This window comes from Sarcophilus harrisii, chromosome 4, assembly GCF_902635505.1.
Source record: "Sarcophilus harrisii chromosome 4, mSarHar1.11, whole genome shotgun sequence".
Lineage (NCBI taxonomy): Eukaryota > Metazoa > Chordata > Mammalia > Dasyuromorphia > Dasyuridae > Sarcophilus > Sarcophilus harrisii.
In genome coordinates, this window is record NC_045429.1 from 29901642 (window position 1) to 29924305 (window position 22664).

The following is a 22664-nucleotide window of genomic DNA, read 5'->3' on the forward strand; positions in this document are numbered from 1 at the left end:
TGGTCTCACCCCTGGCTGGCCACGGGAGCGGGGAGGGCCTGGGGCCGGCCCATGCTGGCGGCACGGCACGCACTCACCCCAAGCCTGCTGGTGGCGCTTCGGCTCCCAGCAGTGGCCTGGGGGACGGGCCAGTGTGACGGCCTGGCCACAGGAGGCTGCATGGGCCTGGGGGGCTGTGGGTGCGGCCCGAGCATTCACCAGCACCTGTCCGGGAGCCTTGGGCCCCTTCCCCTGCTTTACCCCACAGCGGGCTGCCGTTTGAAGCGCAGCAATCTCTAGCGTGATCCCTGACCCAGTTCTGGTCCCCAAGGGCCCAGAACGCCCTCCCCAGCATCCTCTGCCAAGGGGCCCCCCGTCTCTGGAAGCCACCCACCTCTTGAGGCAGCCCCGGCCCACCCCATCGCGAGGGCCTTTCTCCTTCCTCATGGCCTCCCTCCTCCCAGGATCTGGCCCATTCTCCCAGGGCCTGGCGTCCTGGAGCATGTGCTCCAGCTCATCCATCTTTCTCCTGCGCTGGGGGCATCCCCGCCAGCCCCCGCCCACCTGCGCCGCTGCCCTGGGGATGCAGCCTCTCCCTCTTGGCTGCCTGGGTCACATCATGGACTCCCTGGGCAGTCCCCTCTGGCCACGCCTTCCGGCCCTGATATTTTTTGGGCTTAGGTGGGACCTCCCATTTCTCCTTAGGAAATTACTTCCGGGTCCGGTTCCCTGCTATGGCCTTGGCAAGTTCTTGCACCATCGCCCTTCCAAAGTGATCTCTCCCTCCCACTTCTGTGTCCTTTCTAGATTTGATGAGGCACCCAGGCCCTTCCCAAGGGCCCCAGAACCGCGTGTGATCCCCTTTCTGGGGGTGGCCAAGTGAGCATCATGAGGGCTGGGGAAAGAACAAGACCCTGGGTTCTGATCTTGGCTGTGGGTCATTGGGGGGGGGATCCAGAATCCTTCTTGAGCTTCTTCCCACATGAGGGAAGAAAAGCACCTGGGAAGTGAGTCAGCTCTGGCAGCCCGGGGCCTCAATGTCTGCAGCCCCGTGATCCCCCCGAGACCCCTTGGGTTCCACAAGCTCTACTCCCTGCCTCGGCCCGGTGGTGTTCCCCTACATGGCCAACAGGTGGCACTGCTGCCCAGCGCAAGGCTGCAGCAGGGTGAGGGCTGCTAATGGAGGATAGCTGGGGGCGCCTTCCCCTGCCCACACACGGACCCCGGGGAGTTTCCTCTTGGGACACTGAGTCCCAGCAGCCAGGAGAGGCTGGCAGATGCCCACTGACCCATCGGGGAGCCCAGGCTGTGATGGCACAGGCCAGGAGCACGGGGAAGTTCTGATGGGAGGGCAGCATCAGCTCCCACCCATCCCCGGGAAGGGGAGAGGAAGAGGGTTAGGCAGAGAGGGGCTCAGGGGAGAGAAGATCCCCCACTAATATCCATTCACTTCTTGGGGGGGGGAGACCCTGGCAGCCTCCCTCGGCCTAGAAAACAAGTGTGACTTGGCCAAAGTCATGGGCAGGGTTACTCTCTGCCAAGAAGGGGGGGCTTTGGGGAAGGCCTTGGGGGCTCCAGGGAGCAGCTGCACAAGTGGTGGGATTCTCGCCCCCTGAGGCCCCATGGCCACCCTGTGGGAGGTGAATAAGGAGGCCCCGGGCGGGGTGGAGGGTGCTGGCCAGCACGTGGGCACAGCCCTCCCCCCTGCCTAACTTACAAGGGTGCACCTTGGCACCGCACCCACAGGTGCCAGGGACCACAGAAACCAGAACACCTACACTCCCGACCCTCCCCGGGCCTGCTGCATTCTGGGATAACACTGATTCTAACCGGCCCCTTGGCAGCAGCCTTCCCTACTACCTCCTCCCCCAAACTTAAGGTGTTCCTCGGCACCATCCCCTTCCTCCTGAGACTTTTCTGGCCTGCCCGGCCTGGCCTCTCCAGCTCCTCCTCAGATGGCCCCCACTCGAGCCCACATACCCATTCTCCAACATTAACTCAGCAAAGATTTGACTTCTAGAGGCGGAGCTGGGGAAGCCGGAAGGTGGGAGGGGCAGAGGCCCGCTCTGGGGCCTAGTGGGGAAGGTGGGTGGGAGATAGTAGTGTCCAGGGCCCCCCTTCCGCAGCGAGGCCCCTCGTACCAGTGCCGACCCCTTCCACTGGCACCTTCATTACAGGCCCCGACGTGCCCTCGGGCCTTGTGGGTCATGTCCGAAGAACAGCCTGGGGAACCAAAGCTTGTGGGCTTGGCTGCCCTTCCCTGCTGTGGGCCTCTGCTCAGGCCTGGAGACCTGGCTTCTGCCCACCTCCCTCACCAGCATCTCCGGGGCTTCAGGCCTCCCTGACCCTATCTCTGTGAGGCCGTTTGTCTCTCTGGCTCAGGTGACCCCTGGTGGCTTGGGTCAGGATCTTCCCATCCATCAGGCTGCTCCCAGATCCCCACTGACCTCTCACCCCAGGCCTGGGCGGCTCGATGGTAATTGGGTTTGGACTTGGCCCAGATGGGAAAGTGGCGCCTGTGACCCTTTGGGGTGCGTGTGGAGCCGGACAGAGGCCGAGGGCAGAGCGGGGCAGCCCCTGGGGGGCCCTTCCGGCCTGGCTCGCGACCCTGAGCCTCCCTCCTGGCGCGCCCTCCCCCCGAGGGTCCCCACCACCGCCCCCAGTGCGCTTGGCCCGGGCTTGGGCCCCTCAGAGGTCGCCAAGAGCCCCGGAGCCTGGCCGAGGGAGAGGCTGAGGCTTGGCCACACACGGGCGTACACTGGTTTAATTCATGTCAAATGTAGTTTACAAACAGGAAGGACAAGTACCTTGGCAGAGGATATACAGACACAGCATCACAGCACAGCGTCCGCGGCGGCCGGCAGGCAGGGGCTGGCAGGCCAGGGCCAGGGCCAGGGCGCTCGAGCCCCTCCCCTCTGGAGGGTCACTGCCCCGGAAGGGACTCCCACTCCTTCCTTCTCAGCAGCCCAGTCCCTGGCCCCGACCAGCGCCAGCGGGCCCCAGGCAGAGGGAGACGGGGCCCCTCCTGGAGCTGCCGGCCCCCGGGCCTAATGAAGAACTATACACCACTGAACATGAAACCACCGCTGGCAGACACAGGGGACCAGTGTGGGGAGGGGCTGGGGCTCCCCAGGCCGGGGCTGCGACCCCCTGCCTCCTTTCGGAAAGAAAACATACAACCCGGGGAGGGGCGGGGCGGGGGCGGGGAGGGTCCATCCCATCTCTACACAACATTGTAAACATACAGGGTCTATGTTACATGTGCTTGTCTGGCCTGTGTGCAGGTCCATCCGTGCGTCTGCCCAGACACACACGGGCAAGAGGGGGAACAGAGGTGGCCGGGGGCGGGAGGGGGCTGGGCGGCTCCACCCCCTCCACTCTGGCTCCAGAGTCCCGTGTGCACGCCTGTGTACACGCGTGTCTGTCTCTGTGGGCGGTGGGCGAGCGGGGCTGGGGGGCGGGCTCACGCCTGGTCCTGGAGTCTGGGTTCACAAGTAGATGCGCCGCAGGTCCCCGGGGGCTGTGATGGTGTTACACTGGGGGCACAGCTTCTTGGCTCCCTGGGGGGGCAGAAAGGAAGGTCAGGGGAGGTCTGGTGCCCTCCACAGTCAGGGGGCTGGGCTCCCAGAGACAGGGGGCCCATCCTCCTCCCCACAGGGCAGGTGCCTGACGGAGTACCCCTCCCGTTGGGCTGTGATCCTTGCTCCCAGGCCCGTGAGGCAGGCGGTCACACTCAAAGTTGGGGGACAAGACACCTTCAATGGCTGCTCTGTCTGGATACAGGCTTTTCCCCACCTGCCATTTCTGATCATGGGGATCCCCTTCCCTTGTGGTCTGGAGGGAGTGGGTGCTGCAGAAAGGCAACAAGAGCTTGGGGAGGGGGTCAGGGTGCCTGGGCACCCTTCTTTCTGAGCTGAAGAACCAAGTGGCTCGGGCTGGGCCTGGAAAACAGGCAAAGGGAAGGCGAGTCAAGGCGGGAGCCAAGCCGAGGGGGCTCTGGCACAGTGTCGGCCCTCCAGCTCCCTGGGGGGGACTGCTCCTGGGGGAGGGGGACAGGACAACTCCTGTGATGAAGCCTTAGTCATGTGACTGGGGTTCAGAGAGCAGAATGTCCGGGCTGGGCCGGCCCATGAGGGCAGAACAAAGCCAGGGCCACAGCCTCGGCACCTGAGAAAGCGGACTTGGGTCCAGGCCCCGGGCAGGTGGAGGATCCCGAGGGCCTGCTGAGGCACGGCCGGGGGGGGGGGGTCCCCGTGCATGGCGGCTGGGGCCCCCTAGCCCTTGGACACATGGCTCCCCATGGCCTTGGGGGTGGGGGTGGGGGTGGGAAAGGACCAGCCCAGATGAAGGCTTGGCTCCGACACAAGGCCCCTTTTGTGGGAAGGAGTGGGGCTGTAATCAGAACAAGGCAGGCTTGCCAGGCCCAGCTGGGCTGTTAAACCCCACGGGTCCAGCCCCCACGCTGGCTCTGCGGCCCTAACGAGATCACAAGCCTGACTTTGATCAGGCCACAAAGGCCCAGTCGCTTCTCTCCAGCTTTTATTGCGGCTTCGGGCTACGTTTTAATGGTCACACAGAACCCGCCTGTGCCGGAGCCGGAGCCGGAGCCGGGGCTGCGGGGCCTGTAATAACCACGGCATGGTCATGCAGGGAGGGCTGGCCGACAGATGAGCCGTGGCTTTGTAACGGCTTCTCCTGCCTGCACGGCGCCCCGCCCCAGATGGGGACAAAGACCGAGGGGCTGGCGGTCTGTCTGACAAAGATCTGGGGCTTTTAGTGCCCCGCGAGTTCTGTGAGGCAGCGGGGGGATGGGCAGCCAGTTCAGTCACTGGGGTCTTGGGGGCTCCAGGACCAAGAGGGGACCATCCCTCTGCCCTGCTCAGGTGTCCTCTGGGGGGGGGGGGGGGGGGGGGGGGGTTCAGATGGGGGAAGCTGCGCTGAGATGCAATGATGTGGCAGAAGGCCACCTGGGAAAGGCTGGAGGTTCTGACCCAGAGGCCAGAATGCTGCTCAGTGGGAAAGGCTCCAAAAGACAGTTTCAAATGAGAGGGGGGGGGGAAGAGGGGAGGAGTTGGGGGGATTCGCCTGGCTGCCCTGAGCCAGGACCGGCCCCAGGCGCAGAGTGGCGTGAGGCTGACTAAGGGATGGCCGTAGGAGATGCCCATGTAAGTTAGGCCAGCTTGGGAGGAGGTGGTGGTGGGGTAATGCGCCCATTACCTTCTGAAGACAGAAGAGGAGACAGCAGCAAGGGTCCGGGGGAGGGGATGGGAACCAGGATGTCCCTATCAGAACAGACCCATGATGGGCCCCGGAAGGAGGCAGGAGAGCTAGCTCCTGCCACACTGGCCCAACAGGCCTGGGAAGCTCTGCCCAGGATGGACAAGCTTCCTGCTCTGGGCCAGGTGCTGGTGCTTGGGGAAGGGGGAGCAATGAGCACATGGGGGAGTGTTCAGGGGAGGACCCCTAGGATCTGGACCTTCTGGCGTTTTATCCGTGAGGTGGAGAGAGGCCTGGACGGCACGCTCACCACCTCTGGGGATACCAGCAAGGGGGACGCTCACTCTCAGCAGAGCAGTGGGCCAAATGTAATGTAGAGTCCTAAACCAGGGTCCCCCAAATCAGCCTGTAGACGAGTGCAAGCCATGGAAAGCAAGGCTGGTATGGCGTCTGGGGGGAAGAGAGACTGGGTGGGGGGTAAGAAGTGGCAGTAGCAAGGTCAAGGGTCAGTCAGTGGGCCTGGCAGCCGGCTGCATTCAGTGGGGCTGGCTCCGGCAGCACAGAGAACCCAAAGGCTAGAACTTGATGGGCTCATGTTCCACTGGATATGTTTAAGCCACTAAAAACAAAAGGTCTTCAAGGTGATTCCGGAGAATGATGTGGGCACCTGCACCTCTGGGTCAGGGGGAGGCTTGTGGCGGCCAAGGAACTGAGCCTGGAAGGGAAGCTATGGCTTTTGGAAGACAGAGAAGGAAGGACATTCCTGGCAAGCAACACAGCTAGTGCAAAGGCCTGGAGGGGGGAGATGACATGCCCCCTGCTGGGAACAAGCAATGTCTATACAACATGGCAGAAGAACACCCAGTGAGGGTCTGCAGGGGCCCGACTAGGAAAGCTTTTGTTGCCAAATGGAGGAGTCTGCACCTGATCCAAGAGCTAAGGGAGCACCGTTTATGAAGAAGGCAGCCAGGTGCTGGGGATGGACTTTGGCAGATGTATAAAGGAAGGACTGCAGGCGAGAGATGGGAGCCACAGAGACTGCAGGGGGACCACACCAACCTCAGTGCCCAGGGAGGCTGGAGTGAGCCTAGCATGTGACTAGAGGGAAGGGAGGACCTGGGGCCACCCCGAAGGGGCAGGTCTAGGGGATGGGCGACAGTGTGCCTGCCACAGAATGTCTAGAGGACATCCAGAGTTGTGTTTCACAGAGGCTGAGCTGGAGAGGAGAGCGCCCTCTGGTGAATGCCGCCTTCCTAGCGCTGCGGGCCAGTGGTCCTGTGCCACATCTTGGGGGCATCCAGGGGGACACAGTCACCAGGCAGATGGGGCCAGGACACAGAAAAGAGCCTGGGGACCACTGTGCACATCCACACATGGGGCTGCTAAGGAAGCCCAGGAGAGCCAGTGAGATCACCAAGGACTGGGTGCGGGCCGGAGGCCAGAGGTCTGCCGCGCTTGGGGGTGGATCCAGGACAGAGATACGGCAGAGACGGAGGGGTAGCCAGAAAGGTGGGAGGAGAGCTGCCAGAGTGTCTGGGAGAGGAAGTGGTCTAGAGAAGCCCCTGGCCCGGGCAGATAGGAGGTTCCCCACCAGCCTGCTGCGGGACAGAAGGCCCAGGAGCTCAGGCTGTGGGAGGGAGAATCACCCGATGGAGGGGATGGCAAAGGGATGGCAAGGGGACCAATCTGGACCCGTCTGTGGGTAGACAGGCAGGAGCGGGTGCGGGAGGAGCACCAGGGCTGGGGGTGGGCAATGAGAGCCAGGCTCTAAGCACTGGGCCTTGAAGAGATCCAGAAGGTAAAGCTGAAGGGAGGAGGGAGCAGTTTGGGAGGACGGCCAATGGACCCAGGGAAGTGTCTGTGGTGGCCAGCAGCTAAAGGAGTGGTCGGATAACATCTGCGATGCCCAAGTCAGCTCAGGGAGCCCCTGGATTTGAGAGGTCCAGAGGAAGAGGAGTCCAGGCCCTGTGAGGCGGCACTGGAGTCCCAGGGGAAGTTCAGCCTAGAGACAAGAGGAGGGGCTGGGGGAAGTTCTGGGGCAGGGGCCGGGAGCACCAAGTGCCCCTGAGAGCTGCCCCAGAGGGGAGGCCTCCCTTGGACTTTTGGAGACAGTTATAGAAGCCTTTTCACAGCTTGGAGAGTATCTGGGGCCTCAGTGATCTTTTGCAGAAGGAAAACTGAGGCTCCAGGAGGCTGTGGCAGTTCAGCAAGATTTGGTCTCTCCCCCCTCTTTTCCATCAGCTGTGGGGGGCAGAGCAGCCTTTGGGGTTCCTTCAAGCTCTGGGCATCACCTCCCACAATGGGTGGGCCGCTGCCACCCCCCTCCCCCTCATAGCTTACCAGGGTCCGGAGCCAGCACTCCTCACAATGCACGTGCCAACACTGGATCGATGTCAGAGGCATCGTGTAGGAGTCCTGGAGGGTGAGACAAGAGGGTGTTACTGCCAGGCCCGGCCTCCCCCCGCTCCCTACCTGGGCACAGCACCACCGGAGGGAGGCACCCCTTTCACTCCCCAACCACCCAACCCTCGGGGCAGCCCCTGAGCGGGGCAGGCCTCTCACCATGCAGATGAGACATTTGTACCGATCCCCACGGGACAGCTGCCGCTCCAGCTCCCGCACACGGGCCTTCAGGGCCTCAAACGTGGTCACAGCGGAGTCCTCAGTGATCCTGGAATAGGGACAGGGTGAGGCCGAGGCAGTCAAAAAGCGCGGCTGGAACCTCCCTCTCCAGCCCCCACTGAGACCCTGCAGATCCCAGGGTGGGCCCAAACCCAGGAGGGAAGAGATGGGGAGGCCCGCCTCCCTGGTATCATGGAGACTGCTGGCAGCCAAGCCACCTGTGAAGTTATGTGGGGGGAGGGGCCTGGATGCAGCTGCCAGGCTGGCCAAAAGATGGCCGGACCCAAGACCAGAACTTTGCTGGCTGGGAAGTGCCCGCCCTCCTCGGAGGCAAAGGACTGAGTCAGCTCTGATCACTTCCTCAGAAGCTGCAGATGGGAAGTCAAGCTCTTGCTTCTCCCCAGGTTGGGGGTCCCTGGCCTTCCTGGTTGCACCAAACCCACGTTCTTGCCAAATTGTAAGTCCTTCCAAAGAAGAGCATCTAGAGCTTGCAGCCGGCCTCCAGGGGTGGGGGAGGTGGCCCCCTGACCTGCACACACTTGAGGCCCTTCTAGTTGTGGAGTCACAGAAATGTCACCCCCTCTCGGTGACTGACACATGACCTAGCTTATGTCCCAGGGTCAGCACTACATGGGTCTCCATCCCCACCCTTCAGGGAGGTACTGGAAGCCCACCCTCTGGTGATAGCCTCTAACCATCAGACCAGGCCCTTCAAAAACCCACACCAGACCCCATCAGTTCCCCACCCCAGAACAGAAAAGCCCTTTGGCTGAAGGCAGAATGGATAGCTAAGCTTGGGCCAATGGTCATGAGGCTCCTCCCAGACTCCAATGTGGCTACATTAGATGTGGCCCCCTGGCAGGAAAGCAGGTCCCCCCACAGGCCTGTGTGCTCTGGCCCCCCGATCTCTGCTCTGGCACACCTTGGCGCACGTGGAAGGCCCCCTGTGCAGCAGGGCCGACCCCTGGTGGCCGGCCCTGGGCTCTCGGAGCTAGCCCGGGAAGGTGTCTGCCTCCGCAGCCCCAGCTGGGGTCACCCCTCTGCTGCTGGGTGCCAATTACTGTGTAATTAAACTGCTCAGTGCTCCCATGTAAATAACCGCCTGACATGGGATTTGTAATTTAAAATGTTAATGACGCTATTTATCCCCAGATTTTGCCCAGGGAGAGAGAGAGGTGGCGCCATAAATCCTTTGGCCTGTCCTCGGGAGGTAGCAGGTCCTCCCGGCAGCGCCTCCCCCTTCACGCACCCCCGGCCCCACCTCCCAGTCCAAGGTGAGGGCCTGGATGCCAGGAGAAGGTCAAATGGGTGGGCCTGCTCCCAGGGAGTCCCAGGCCCCAGAGGAAGCCCCGTCTCCAGAAGGGTAATGGGGCCGAGGGGCTGATGAGGGGAGAACTAGATGGTTTCAGACAGAAGGTGAGCCCTAGAGCCTTCAGATGGGGGAAGTCAGGAACTGGGAGTTGGGGTGGGGGAGAAAGAAGGTCCTCAATCGGCTCCTTCTGTCCCTTCCACCCCACTCACTTCTCCTCGCCACCTCCAGGGGGAGCAGGACAAAAGGCTTTCCTGTATTTCCTGAACTTTCTCTGGGCACTGAGATCTCCTGAGTAGGGACATGGCAGGCACGGATCCCTCTCCAAACAGCTCAGCCAGAAGCTTCTGGGGTCCCGATTTATCCTGCATGGCCTGGCTTGTTTCTTCTATAACTGGGAGCTAATTGTCCTCCCAAGAGGTGTCTACAGAGCCTAGAGCTGGGGCTGTTTCCAGAGAGAAGGGGCACTTGTACCCCACCAGAGTCCCCAGGCAGTAACGGGGGGGGGGGGGGGGGGGGGGGGGGAGGCGGTTGCCTCACCTGTCTCCAATCCTTTTCCAGATTCTGGGCCCCCACTCTCCCCACAAAGGTTCCATTATTATATTACAATCCTTTGCCAGACCGCAACTTCCTCTACCACTGGGCCAGTGTAGCTGCCCAATGGGCAAATGGTATCGGGCTGCTGGGCCTGGGTATTACAATTTGGCAATGACAGGCCTGCCACTTCCCTGCCCCTTTCCGATTTACCTCAGCTGATGGAGTTCCTCTAGGTCTCTGTTAAGCCATACCTGTTCCATTTAAGAGACTAGCACAATTGAGCCCTGCACCGAGGGCAGTCAAAGGTCAGGGGATGTGGAGGCCGACTGAGGCTCTGCTTTATGACTAGCTGGGGGCCAAAGAGGCCGAGGGAAGAGTATGGCACAGCAAGAGGGAGGGGCTGGTTCCACCAGGAGAAGGGGTCTTTCCCACCCCACCCCTCCCGGCTCCATCTCCTGCAGAAGAAGCTGCCGGGCTCCCCTGGGCACACTGGAGCTGGGGGTCTGTCTCTATGCTTGCTTCTTGCTCCCCTCCCTCCTCCTTTCCCCAGGGCTGGCTCAGAGCCGGAGCTGGAAGCTGGTTTCTACGGGAACCGTGTGAGTGGGATCCCACCAGGAGGCCCCGGGAACAGGGCTGGGATGGAGCCGTGCCCACACCTGGCCCCTGGGGCGCCCTCTCTGCTGAAACACCAGCTGTGTTCAGCGCCCCCGACCCCCGGGGATGTGGTGGGACCAATGCTTTGTAAAACTGCCATTTCGGAAGAGAGGAAAAAGCCAAACCCGCGGCAGTGTCTCCTGCTCTCAAACCTTCTTAACCCAACGAGCGTTTCGCCCGCTGAAGCATGCCCGGCATGAAGTGTTCTCCAAAGGAGATAATTACAAGCGGATTGAATGCTTGGCGGCGGCGGCGGCTGACTCAAATCCCAGGCTTCACACACTCGCCTTGCCCACTGGGGCCCCCGCTGCCTATTATGCACGAGGCTCTGCCAGGCGACGAGCACGGAAATCAAGACTTGTTTTATAAAACGTCCCCCGCCCCCGCACAGATACCACCTGCCTGCACGCACACCCACCCACGCTGGCCCCGTGTCGGTGGGCCCGGTCCTCTCCCGGCCCGGCCACACAGGACAGCCAGTGGCCCCTGGGCCCACCTCCTTCCCTGATTAATGATGTTGTCTCCCTGATTTATGACCGGCTCCTCCAGATTAGAGTTCGCTCCCCTCCCCCGACCCCTCCCCAGCCCCCATTCGGAAGGCACAACCACACTCGGCTGGAAATATTAGAGAATTATTAAATAAACATTCATACGTCATGTCTCTTCCCATCCTGAGCTCATCGGCGGCCTGGTCGGCCGCGCGGGCCTGTTTGCCTTGCCGCTGACACGGAGCAGCTGGAGTGATTCATGGAGAGGCTGGCTAAAACGTTTCATGTCATATATCATGCTAGCAGCGCTCTCTGCCCCGACCGAGATAAACTGATCAACCACAACGGGCTGGAATGAATTTATGACAACAGAAAATTGAGGAAAACAAATGGGAGGTGACCCAGTGGGCCAGGAAGCCAGACTCGCACGCTGGCCTGCAATCTACTTTGGTGGCAGGAAGCAAAATTGAACATTGGCCCTCGGAATGAAGATGCTGCCTTTTCCCCCCGCACGACCCTGGCTCCCACGTGGGGGCTGAACTCGGGCAGCACCTCTGGGGCAAGGAGGGGGCACCCGAGCCACCTGCAGCCACGCCGCCAACAAGGTGGGCCGGGGACCCCAAGCATCCGGGGCCAGGGCACAGCTTCGGGGACCGGAGCTGTGAGCCAGGATGCCTTCCCTGATTTTTGGCTGTCAAGGATGGAAGAGTCTCTCCTCGTCCCTAAATCTAGGCGGTGCTCAGGCAGCTGCCTGAACACAGGGCAGAAGCTTCACCTCCGGCCCCACGGCCGCCAGCGCTGCCAGTGCTCCCCTGACCTACCCGGCCACAGCACCAAGGCCGAGAGATCCCAGCTGTGAATGACGGAGCCCAACGGTTCTGCCTCAACTTGCCGCGAGCAACACCCGGGACAAGAAAAATGAAACCAATTTAGCTCCCGATTAAGAAACAGAAACTGGAGATGAATCAGCCGCTGTGGCTGGGCCAGGCTGCCATACATCACCGCTCGGCGGCGGGGCTCGCGGGCAGCCGCTACGGGGCTCTCAGGCCGGGCCCGCTTATCAATCCAGTCTGGGCAGCCACAGGCGGCTCGCCCGCCCTCCCCACTTGCTGCTCAGCCCAAGGAGGTGCCTCGGCTGCAGGGAAGGACCCCGACACTCACTTTTCAATGTCGCTGTTCTTGCACGTCTTCTGCATGGCGACCTCCTGCTTGCTGGTCTCACCATTGCTTGTGGAGGGCATCTCTGCTGGAGAAGGAGAAGAGACTCACACCCATCCCTGGCTCTGAACCATCCAAGGGCAGGGAGACGGGCGGGCAGAGAGGCCGCCAGCTGCTGGACAGCTCCTCCTCAGCGATTCCTCTCCCAGGAGGGCCGCCCGCCCCCGTCCCAGGGGTTAGAGGGAAGGCAAGAGTGGGCGGGGGGCCTGGCTGCTGGACAGCTCCTCATCAGTGGGGCTGACCCAGCCTTTCCTTCTGAGGCTTCTGGACAGGCAGCCTCTCTACTGCTTTAGCCTCAGTTCCCCAGGTGAGTGGGGAGCAGGGGAGGATGTTCTGGGGAGCCTGGAGGGGGAGTGCCCACAGCAGGGGTAAAGACAACTGAGACTTTCATGTCCCTCCCCTTGCCGGTAGGACTAGGGCTGGGGCTCCCCCCACTCCAAGTGCAGGACTCACCATCGCTGGCCCACTTGGAGAACTCTGGCGTTATCCGAGTGCTGGGTGTGCCACCACTGCAAGGAAAGTGGGGAAGCAGTGAGACCTTCAGGCAGGAAATGGGGGAGAGCCCACTGAGGGGGGGCTACCCCAGCAGTGATCCATGTGGCCTCCACGAGGGGGCAGCAGCTGCTTTGAGTATCCCCCTCTCCCCACCCTAGCTCCATGCCTAGGAACTCACTTTAGCACAGCTCCTCGGAGGGCCTCTCTCTCTTTGGCTTCCCCTGGCTCCTCACCAGTACATGGAATGACGTCAGCCTCAGTATACCTGAACCCAGGTTAAGGTAAATACTGCCAGACTCCAAAGCAAGGCCCGGTTCACTAGGATTTGTCAGTTGGAGGCCAGTCCCAGGACCTCAGTAGTTAGAGGCTGTCACAGGATGGGTAGGCAGCGACTGGGGGGGCCTCGCTTTGGGAAGGCGTGGGGGGTGAGCAGCCTTTTCGAGTGCTCTAAGGTCGCAGCGTACAAAATGGAGTGAACTGGCTCTGCTCACCAAGCCTGGGGGGGGGGGGGTTGACCTGGAGGCTCCCCAAGCCCTTCAAATGAGGATTCCTTTTGTATAGGGCTCCCGAAGCCCAAGGGTGCCCCTCCCTCCCCCTCCCCACGTGTCCTTCAGGATACTGGGGCTTCCCATACTCCAGGGTATCATCACCATCCACATCCAGGTCAGCATCACTGTCGGGATTCTCTTTGCCGCTGCACATGATGAAGCCAGAGCCTGCGGGAAGACAAGAGGTCAGGGGGTGAGGCAAGAAAAGCACCTAATGTGTGCGAGCGTGCACTAGCAGCTTCTGGGAGAAAATCCAGCAAGATAGAACCACTGTTGGTTCTGAGTCTTAAGTGACCTCTGCTAGGCCCAGCTTCACTGGCCTGCCATTCAAGGATCCCTTTTACTTGCTGACTGCCAAGCCTCCCTAAAAAGATGCTCTGGTGGGCCTTAGCTCACCTCATCTTACTGTTCCCTACCTACCAAAGCCCAGCTCGAGGGCCACACTTTCTTGGACTGCTCTATTCCTGGGCAGCTTCTCCCATAGCACACCGCAGCCTGCAGTGCAAGGGGCTAACACCTTTCCTTCTCACCAGCTCTAGCCTGGCTTCCAGAAAGGGTCCTGCGTTCTCTAGAATCCTCAGAGATAAACTAGAGGAAGGATTCTGGGAATCCATGAAGAGAGACAGGATAGATAAGCCAGGGCCCTGCCAACTCTTTGTTGCAATATTTCCATATCAGCTCAAAACCCTGCCTGCTCACTGGCTCACTTACTCCCATTCTGCAGATGGAGGCGCTGACTTTCTGAGGGCCAGAACTGAAGGCCAAATGGGCTGCAGGCTTTCCCTTTAACTTCACTTACACACGTGCCACCCTGCCTGGAGGGCAGACCAGAGTAGGCTGTGCCCGAATGGGGATGCCCTGCTATGCCGTGGCTGGTTCACCATGACCTCGGAGGCCCGGCTTCTTGGTTCTGACTCAAGGTCCCTGCCAGCAAAATCACCAAGCAGCTGCTCAAATATTTGGTGTCTCAACTGGCTGCCATTAATTATTCATCCCTGCCTCATTCAGACCAGATTCCTGGACAAGAGCAGTCACACACTGATAGGGAGAATGGCCCCAGTGGGATGCCTGCTCACACCTGCTCCTTCCCCCAGGCACTGGGCCCCTTGCTCCTGAAGGCCACTGGCCCACGATGGCCACACTGCGGGGAAACTACAGGACACTGCCGGGAAGGAAGAGCCTTTAGGTCACACCACGCCCTTTGGCAGCGAGTTTCCGTATACTCCCTGCCCTAGGAAGCCACAGGGCACTTCTTAACTGTTCACCCACACTCAGAGAAACGGGTCTTCAGAGTCAAGATCTACATTCAAGGGGCAGACCTGCACCAAAGTTTTGCCGAATGACTTGCTTGGTTGACGCAGGCCCCTGGGCTGCTCTAGGGACCAGATTGCTGTCAAAGCCCTTTTGGGAGGGAGGGAAGCAGGTGTGTTGCCCCCAACCCCGCTCCAGAGAAAGGCAATAGGCAGCTGGCAGCCATTTCTGAGGGTCTCCCGGCTGGCCAGGTGTATTCTGAGAAGCAATTTCGGTCTCACCGGTGAGTGGCACCTCCATAAACCCTCTGACAGTTTGGGAGACAAACTCCCCCATCAATCAAGATATAGCTATCAGGATTGCGGCAGCCCCCCCGGCCCCCAGCACTGTGTACACACAGCTTTCTGGGGGCTGCCGGCCCGACGCTCACCAAATCAAGTTATTCCTGCTTCTGCCAGGGACCGCGGAAGCCGAGGACCACCTTCACTGAGTGACGAGTGATGAGGTCAACTTCATATCCTCCTGGCGGCTGTTCGCCTGCCGCTGCCCGCTCAGGCGGGGTTAAAGGGGTCTCAGCTTCTTGGAAACGATTTAAAATAAATACCCCAAAGGTGTTTAAGAGCCCCAAATCATTAACAAACTCCACCTCGCCTTTCAAGTGCCCCGTGGCCTCTCTTTTCCTGAAGCCTGTAAACAAAGCAGCAGAAGCAGGCAGCCTATGGTGCAGCCTCCATTCTCCTGGCGTTCCAAGGGCTGGTCTGAGAGGGGGTCTGCCGCTCGCTCCCTGCCGCTCGGCCCTCACCTGGATGGCTCACAGAGACCCAAGTTCTTGGGGCCACCTGAGCCTGGCCTTGGTCCCATTTCCCTTTACCTAGACCGTTAAGCTGGGAAGCCTTAGACCTGAATCAGAGACCCCCATTCACACCTTAGCCCTGCTGCCAATTACCTGGGCAACCCTGGCCAACTCCGTTAGACTGCCATAGCTCAGCTGCCGCCTCTGCAAAAAGTGAGAGAGACTAGAATCTTTCAGATCTGGGATCACATGACCTCTGAGCTGAGTCTTCTATGGGACAGCCTAGCACTTTCAGTGACAGATGGCATTCCCTCCTGCCCCCCAGGGGAAGAGCCCCCTCCATTCCCCCAAACATTTGCCAGAATCCTGCCTAGTCTATACACACCCTGCTCCCTGGCCTGTTAAACTTTATTTTCTTAATGAAATGTCACTCACTGACTTCTCACAGCATTCCAATAAAAAGAAATGGTCGTAAAGTCATTTTATGCGGATCCCCAGACGGCCCCCTGGCCGGGAAAGGCCGCGAATCTCCTTTTTACCCTCAGCTGTTGAAATATCCCAAAGTAGCATTTGCAGGCAAGATGCCTAGGAAGCAATCTTTGCCTTGCAGTGGGGGGCTAAAAGGAAGCTGTGTCCCTGATCCAGCTAAGGAAAGATGAGCCACAGCAAGCTTTTCCCCCAGGCTACAAGAAGAAGGGGCTCTCCCCCATCTCTGATCCTTAGAAACCCCAGCAGTCAAAGGAGGCAGGAGCAGACTGGTAAATTTCTTTTGCTCTAAATCCTGGTACCCTGGAATGACTGGGGTCTATGCCCAGAGGGTGAGTGGAAGAGGGCTGCTTGATGACTTCTGAAAGGAAGAAATGGGGCTCCCTTCTGCAGAGCTTGAAAGCTCTGGGATGACTCCTCCCTGCTTCCAGTCTGGGATTCCCAACCCAGCTCCCCACTAGTGAGCGCCACAGGGAGTGGGGAGAGGAGAACCCCAAAAGAGCAGTCTTAGCCTGTAATTTCAGGAGTTGGGCCCAGCCCTATCCCATGGCAAGACCTTGAGATAGAGCTAGGAGAGGAGGAGTGGGTGCTAAAATGTTAATAAGGTCTAAATTTCATAAAATAATCTCCTTCGTCCAAAGGAATTTTTTTTCCCCTGGACCAGTAAGAAGAAAGTCAGTGTTAATTTAATCAATTGATCAGCATATTGATTGAGAAACCGGAGATGTGTGTGAGCTTGGCGCAGTAATGTCCTGGAATCCGAGACCACAAAAAAAGCCTCCATCGATTTCTTCACCTGCTGCCCCAAGCACAGGCAGGGGAGGGCCAGAAGGTGAGGCCCCCATCCCCCCTTGGTGGAGTGCTGGGGGCCAGCAGGGGCCGAGCTGGGCCGGGGCGTCGGCTGCAGATGAGTTTCCAGCTGAAATTAGTTACCGATGCCGCCGTGGTGGCTTGTGTAAACGCCATCGATTGGGGCCTGACAGTCCTCGGAGCCGGCCCGGGTGATGCCGGGACAATCAATCGGCCGGCAGTGTCTGTCACCTGCCACTTGGCTGAGCAGTTGACAATGCAATTATCCAGTGTGGAGGCAGGGAGTTGGCGTGTGTCAAACGCAGTTAGCCACTTTCCGGGCACCACTCGATAATGCGTTTCACTGCCTCACTTGCTGGCGCACGTCAGAAGAGACACAGGCAGGCGGCAACGTCCGAGCTGCCAACGTCCCGGCCTCTGCTTCCTTCACCGTCCCCGACTTGACAAATGTGGGCGCCAACGCCACCCGATGGGTCAAAGGCCAGGGGGCCCAGCGACTGCACTGCATGCCCCCTCCTCCTCCCCCCAATCCCCAAGTCTCTCCTTAGCATACATGGCAAAGGCAGATGCTGGCCATTCCCAGCACCTGCTGCCTCCCAGGATGGACAGCCGGGGTGGCAGCCGTGGCCTCTGCCACGCAGGGTGGGGAGTGAGGAGCCAGGCTGCCCCTGCTGCCCCTGCAGGCAGGTGCCACGCCATCAGGCCCCCTCTTCCCGGGACCAGGCTCGTTGCACCATCTGTCTCCACCAGCTTTTCACTCGACTGGGTCCAGGGTAGCCTTGAGATTGTGTTGTCCTAGAAGGAAAGGTGACTGGGGCCTTCGGGGCATGCGGCCTTTGCCTGGCTCCTCCCTGAGAAGCCGGGCCCTCCCGGGTTGCTGTGGAAAGGTGGCTGGAGCTACCCAGGCCAGCTCCGCTTCCAGGCCGACTGTTCTTTCTGTCCCCAGCTCGGTGACAGGACACTGATCCCTTGGCTGAGAGGGGTCTGAATCCCCGGCGGGTCCCTTCCACCTCCACTTCCTGGACTGTCTCTTGGGGGAGTGCTCCATCTTGCTGCTTGTGTACTCAGAGTCAAGGCTAACTCTTTCCTGAAATGGGGTCGGCCCATCTCCTGTCTCTGTGCCAGGGAGTGTGGCAGACAGGTGGCTGCGGGCCCACGAGCCCAACAGGAGACAAGCCCCCTCTGGATTCCGCCAGAGTAGGAACAGGAACAGGCAGCTAACGGGGACACTCCCAGGGATAGAGCCCTTCTCAGGAAGCCAGTCCCCCATTTCAGAGAGGATCCTGAGGCACAGAGGGGAAGGTACTTGGTCCCCAAGGAGTCTGTGGCAGAGCCTCGGGAGTCAGGGGCTTTTGAGCTTGTGTTGGGTTTCAGGGAAGGCAGCAGGGCCGTAGCAGGCGGGGACACTCATTGGCCCCCACTGTGGATGGAAGCCTTGCCTGTGATTGTCACTCTCCTGGGCTGGCCCTCTGCTGCTCCCCCCAGGTTTTGGGGGAGCCCAGAGATTTCTCTGCATCAGGTGGAGCCCGAGGGGACTTCTCTCTTCCTTTGAATCTCTGTGCCCCCTCAGACCAGGGATCTCTTCCTATCTTCAAATGCGGGGCTGCTCCCCTGGGCCTCTCCCGGGCCTCTCCCTGCCCTGAAGCTTCACTGCTCCCATAGCAGCAGGAGGATCATTTTCAAGACAACTGATCGGCTCAAAGAGAGGAACTCCCAGAGGCTGGGGGAGGGGAATGTGGCGGGAAGGGCCTGGCTTGAGTTGGAGGGAAGAGAGGATGAGCACTGAGCAGGAACTGATCCCCAATTCTCCCATGCCGTCCTCTGCCCCATCAGGTGCCTCTGTCCCTGTCTGTGGCTTGCTCTCTCTGAAGGCTGCTGGACAGCTTCCTCAAGCTGGCGTTATCACTCCCTCTAACCGGTCTTGGCAGGCAATCTAATTCCTCCTGAAAAGGTCACCGCCATTTTAACTGCCTTTCAATCACATTACGCACGCAGCCGCCCGCCTGGGCTCCCAACCCAAGGCTCGAGGCTCGGCTCACGGAGAAGCGATCGATGCCCTGACACGAGTGTGGCCCCGCACCCCCCAGGACCACGCCCACAGCCCCCCGGAACGGCCACTTGGCAGCAGCTGGCCCTCGGAGGCAGCCTTTCATGGGCCGCAGCAGCTTGGGCTCCTCCCGGTGGCCTGGCACTATCGTGCTGCTGCAGAGGGGCCTCTGCCTCACTCCCTCGCCTGTTTCCCCGGCCCCGGTTTCGTGTCCTCCCATTGATCTCCGTGTAAAACGGTGTTTCAAGTGGGCTCGCCTCCTGACTGCGCTAAGCTGGTTACGAGATGACAGCAGCTTCCATCAGGGGAAGCACTGCACTTCTCTGTAGATAAAGGAGCCCCCCTGCCTTTCAAGTCACACACACAGGCCCGCGTGCTCTGAATCCTTCAAAGACCGGCCCCTGGTGAGCCCCCTTAGGAATTCTTTAAAGGGAGAACCTTATGGAGTGACCAATGGGGGCCAGAAACGTGCAGCTTGTTGTTTTTTTCCAAACCACCCCAAGGCACGCCGTGTAGAAGGCGTCTTGGGATAGGGAGCTGGCCGGCACCACTGCAAGGGACAGGGCGTTGCCAGAATCCCAACTCCGGGGAGCAAGAGTAGTTCCTTGTGCCTTGGGAGGTTCCACCCCCACCAGCCACGCCCCCTCCTGTGCCCACATGTCCAGGAGGGAACGTTGATGGAGCAGCGAGAGCTTCTCTCTACAGAGGGGGGCTGGGCTCTGGGAAGGACCCCAACTCTCCAGGCCGAGCCAGCCTGTCTCAGGTCACTGCTGGGGCCTGGTTGTCTTGCCATGGAATCATCCTGTCTCCAGCAGCACGAGAGAGAAGGCTGGGGTTCAAATACCTCCTCAGATGATTCCTTGCTGTGTGAGCCCAGGAAGTCACTTAGCATCTCTGTGCCTCAGTTTCTCCATCATTAAACAAAGCTATGATGGTCTTGAGAAAGCTCTCCTGGGTTTAGTGCCTCAATCTGCCATCGGCGCACGGGGACTATGCTTCCCCCCTCCAGACCAGATAAGAGACCAGACCGACCTGAGCCCCTTCTCAGCCAGGGGAAGAGAGAATGAACGAGTGTCTGGTCCAGCCCCTTTTGGCCCGCCCGGCCCACTCTCCCTACTGCTGGGCTTAGGGTGACACAGCTGGCCCCGGGAGCTGGGGCAGCACTCTCTCCCAGAGCACGAGGCAGCTGGGAAGCAGATGGCCTTCCTCGCTGACCAGCCCCGGGGCAGTGCTGGCCAGATGCACTCAGAATCCTCATCTAGCTTCTGGAGATCCCAATTCTGCTTTATACCAGGCCCCTCCTCCGTGAGGAGGATCCATGGGTGCGCGCCCTCCTTGGGAGAAGGCTCGCCTCTCCTAACAGCCCCCCGGTGGGCAGGCACCCCGGGGCACGCCGAGCCCTGCCCATTCCCCACAGAGCCCACCTCACTGTGGACAAAGGCAGGGAGTCTATCTGTACGACCAGGAGCCAGGAGGGGCTCCCCCTTGGCCCCGCACAGGAGCAGACCCCAGTCTCCAAGCCTGATCCTGCCCTGGACATGGCTGAGGGGGACCAACTGATCTCCAGGTTGTTGCCGCTTAAATTACACATAGATGTGGGAGATGGGGATGCCTCTCCAAATAAGACAGGCCCAAGGTCTCTGCCACGGCCCGCGGTCCAACCGCTCCTCTTGGGGATCTCAACGTCCAGGTGCCCCAGCCCTGGGAGCTTGGAGGCAAGGGAAAGCTGCACAGCCAGCTCCCTCCTGGGTCAGGCTGAGGGCGAGGAGGGAGAAGGGACGGGCCTGGAACTAAAATTACATTCGCCAATAAAGCTCACAGGAGGTCAAATTTTGCCATAACTCACTCCTTCCTCTGTAACTGATTTCCCTGACACGGAGAACAAGGAGAAGGAGGGAAACATAAAATGTGTTTGTCTGGGAGCCCTGAGGGCCCGAAGCGCTGGAGGTGTGCAGCGGGCTGCTGGATTCTCATTTATCAACCTTAAAAGGGATGGAGTGATAAATGCATAACCGTCCCTTTAATATTTGATGCGGGCGCTAAGCCGCCCGAGCTGTCACCTTCGATGCATCAGCGGGGGCTGATCAAGCCGCTTTCTGTCGTCACTCCCCTCCCCACCCGCCGGCCGGGCCGTTAATATGCTCTGAGCGTGCCTGCGGCCCCTGCCAGGATCTTACCTCGGAAGCCGCCCTCCAGCAGGGTCGTGGCGCGTATCCTCTTCTGCCCGCACCACTCATACTCTTCAAAGCGGGTGCTGTTCTCAGTCTCGATGTCCACGGAGTCATCCTCGGTCACACAGGAGCCTTCCCTCTGGGGGGGCAGAGCAGGCAGGTGGGGTCCCGGGTGGGGCGGAGGCTGCCCGGCGGGGCATGGAGGCATGCCGGGGGGCAGCGGCCCTGCCCCTCAGGACATCCCGGGCTGGGCAGGGGGCGGGGCAGGGGGAGGGAGGGCGCGGGGGCGGCGGCGGCACCTCTACCTGGGAAAGGCATTGCTCCACATGCCTACTCATCTCGGGTTCCGATCCTGCCAGGGGGCGGCTGCACAGGGGACATACCTGGCCTTCATCCTGCTTCCGACGCTTCATCTTCCCAATTCGAGCTACACAGAAAAACCAACCACAAGGCACCAATGACACGGGCCCGATGTCCCTGCAAGGCACGGGGCCAGGCCCCAGAAGCCCACCCGCCGGAGGCCTTGGAAGGTGGGCTCTGTCCTCCCACATTCCGCCTCGGCAGGGCACTCCCCTGCCCCCGGCTCCAAGCTCTTCAGAGGGCAGGGCTGAGAGGGGCCTGGTCTCCCCCCCACCCTGGGCAGGCAGTGGCTGCGATCTAGGGGGCTCTGCTCGGGAGCTCGCCGGAGGGCACGGCTGTGCTGGCCATGCACTGGGCTGTCCGGGAACACAAGGGGCAAGCGGCCGACTTGAAATTTTTCAGACCTTGGCTGGAGTTTGTTTCTATGTGGCCTCAGCATTCCTATAGTTCAATATTTCCCCCAGAGACCGAGGGAGGAGAAGGAGGATGGTTTACAAACACTTGCCCCCAAGCATTATTACTCCCATTTTATAGATGAAGAAACTGAGGTCCCTTGGTGATTTGCCTAGGGGCACACTTGGTCTTCTGACTGCAACTAAGGCCACTGGCCCTCTCACTGTACTGTGCTGTCCCATTTTACAGAGGGATAGACTGAGGTCAAGGAGTCTCTGAGACGACTCAAAATAACAAAGGGTCTCTTGTGTAGAAGCTTCTGACTGGGCCCAGGTGCATCCTGGGAACTCTGTGCTCCCCAGAGTCCCATCACTTCCAATCATGAAGGAGGGGAGGGAGTGGCCTCAGAGGTGGGGGCTGTGGGCCAGGGAGCCCATGGCAGAGCTAATTAATGCTGAAAGAACGATCATTTCTAATTAGTTCACCGATCCCTCTCCTGCAGCTCGCCAGGCCCCAGAACCCAAGAACTCAGGGAAGCAGGGGCTGCACTGGGGGCTGGGCTGGGGGCTCTTCCCCCAGACCCCACCCCGCCCGCCGCCTTTCCAGCTTCCCCACCGACAGCTTCCTTGGGACCTGGGCTCTTCTTCCCTGATTATTTCAACCTTCTGCCGGGAGGTGAGGAGTTCACTAATGTTTATTAGCATTAATAATGATGATTAGGCTGTCAGAAGACCCTTGGAGAGCCACCAGCCCAGCCTGCCTGCCTCGCCTATTACTGATGGCTCAGCTAGCGGGAGGGAAGAACACGCTTAACCCCTTCTCCGCTGGACCCCTGGCCTGGGCAGGCAGAGAGGCCCACCTTGGTGTCCGGGGCAGTCAAAGCCCTCCTGGGTCGGCCCAGGATAGAAGCTCTGATAGGGCCCGAGGGTCGGAGGTGAGGTGGGGGAGGGCGCCCTGGCTGACTCCTGCTTCCCAGAGCCCCCCAGGGATGGCTGACACTCAGCTGTACCCAGGGGGGCAGGTCCACTGAGGCTTTGGGGGGGAGGGCGAGGGCACTTGCTCAACATCACGACAGGAACAAATGTCTGGGGCAGGACCTGATCCAGGTCCTTGGGGCTCTCAGCCCAGCATGCTTTCCACTGCCCTGCAATCTACCCCCCACAGCCAGGGACTGTGCCTGATGGAAGGCTGGGGCCAAGGAGACCATGTAATGTGGTCAGACCCCCTCTCTCCCCTTGCCCTGTAAGGTCTCCATCACGGCCAAGGGGCTGGGATGCCCATCCCCT

The 22664-nt window shown here is 60.3% G+C and overlaps 1 protein-coding gene across 4 annotated transcripts in view; it reads right to left on the reverse strand.

Moving 5' to 3' along the window:
• Positions 1–2716: 2716 nt before the first annotated feature.
• Positions 2717–22664, reverse strand: part of RNF220 (ring finger protein 220) — a 245924-nt gene continuing 225976 nt past the window's right edge. Inside the window, exons 7-15 of one of the 4 annotated variants that reach the window (XM_031969245.1) lie at positions 21009–21052; positions 20632–20764; positions 13139–13235; positions 12698–12784; positions 12478–12533; positions 11968–12049; positions 7759–7867; positions 7537–7611; positions 2717–3539 (exon numbers count right to left, since the gene is read on the reverse strand). In XM_031969245.1, coding sequence (XP_031825105.1) covers positions 3468–3539; positions 7537–7611; positions 7759–7867; positions 11968–12049; positions 12478–12533; positions 12698–12784; positions 13139–13235; positions 20632–20764; positions 21009–21052 — 755 coding nt within the window. In that variant the 3' untranslated portion in view covers positions 2717–3467. Of the gene's footprint in view, positions 3540–7536; positions 7612–7758; positions 7868–11967; positions 12053–12477; positions 12534–12697; positions 12785–13138; positions 13236–20631; positions 20765–20930; positions 21053–22664 lie in introns of all 4 variants that reach the window. The other 3 variants (XM_031969244.1, XM_031969242.1, XM_031969243.1) reach the window with 3 other exon arrangements.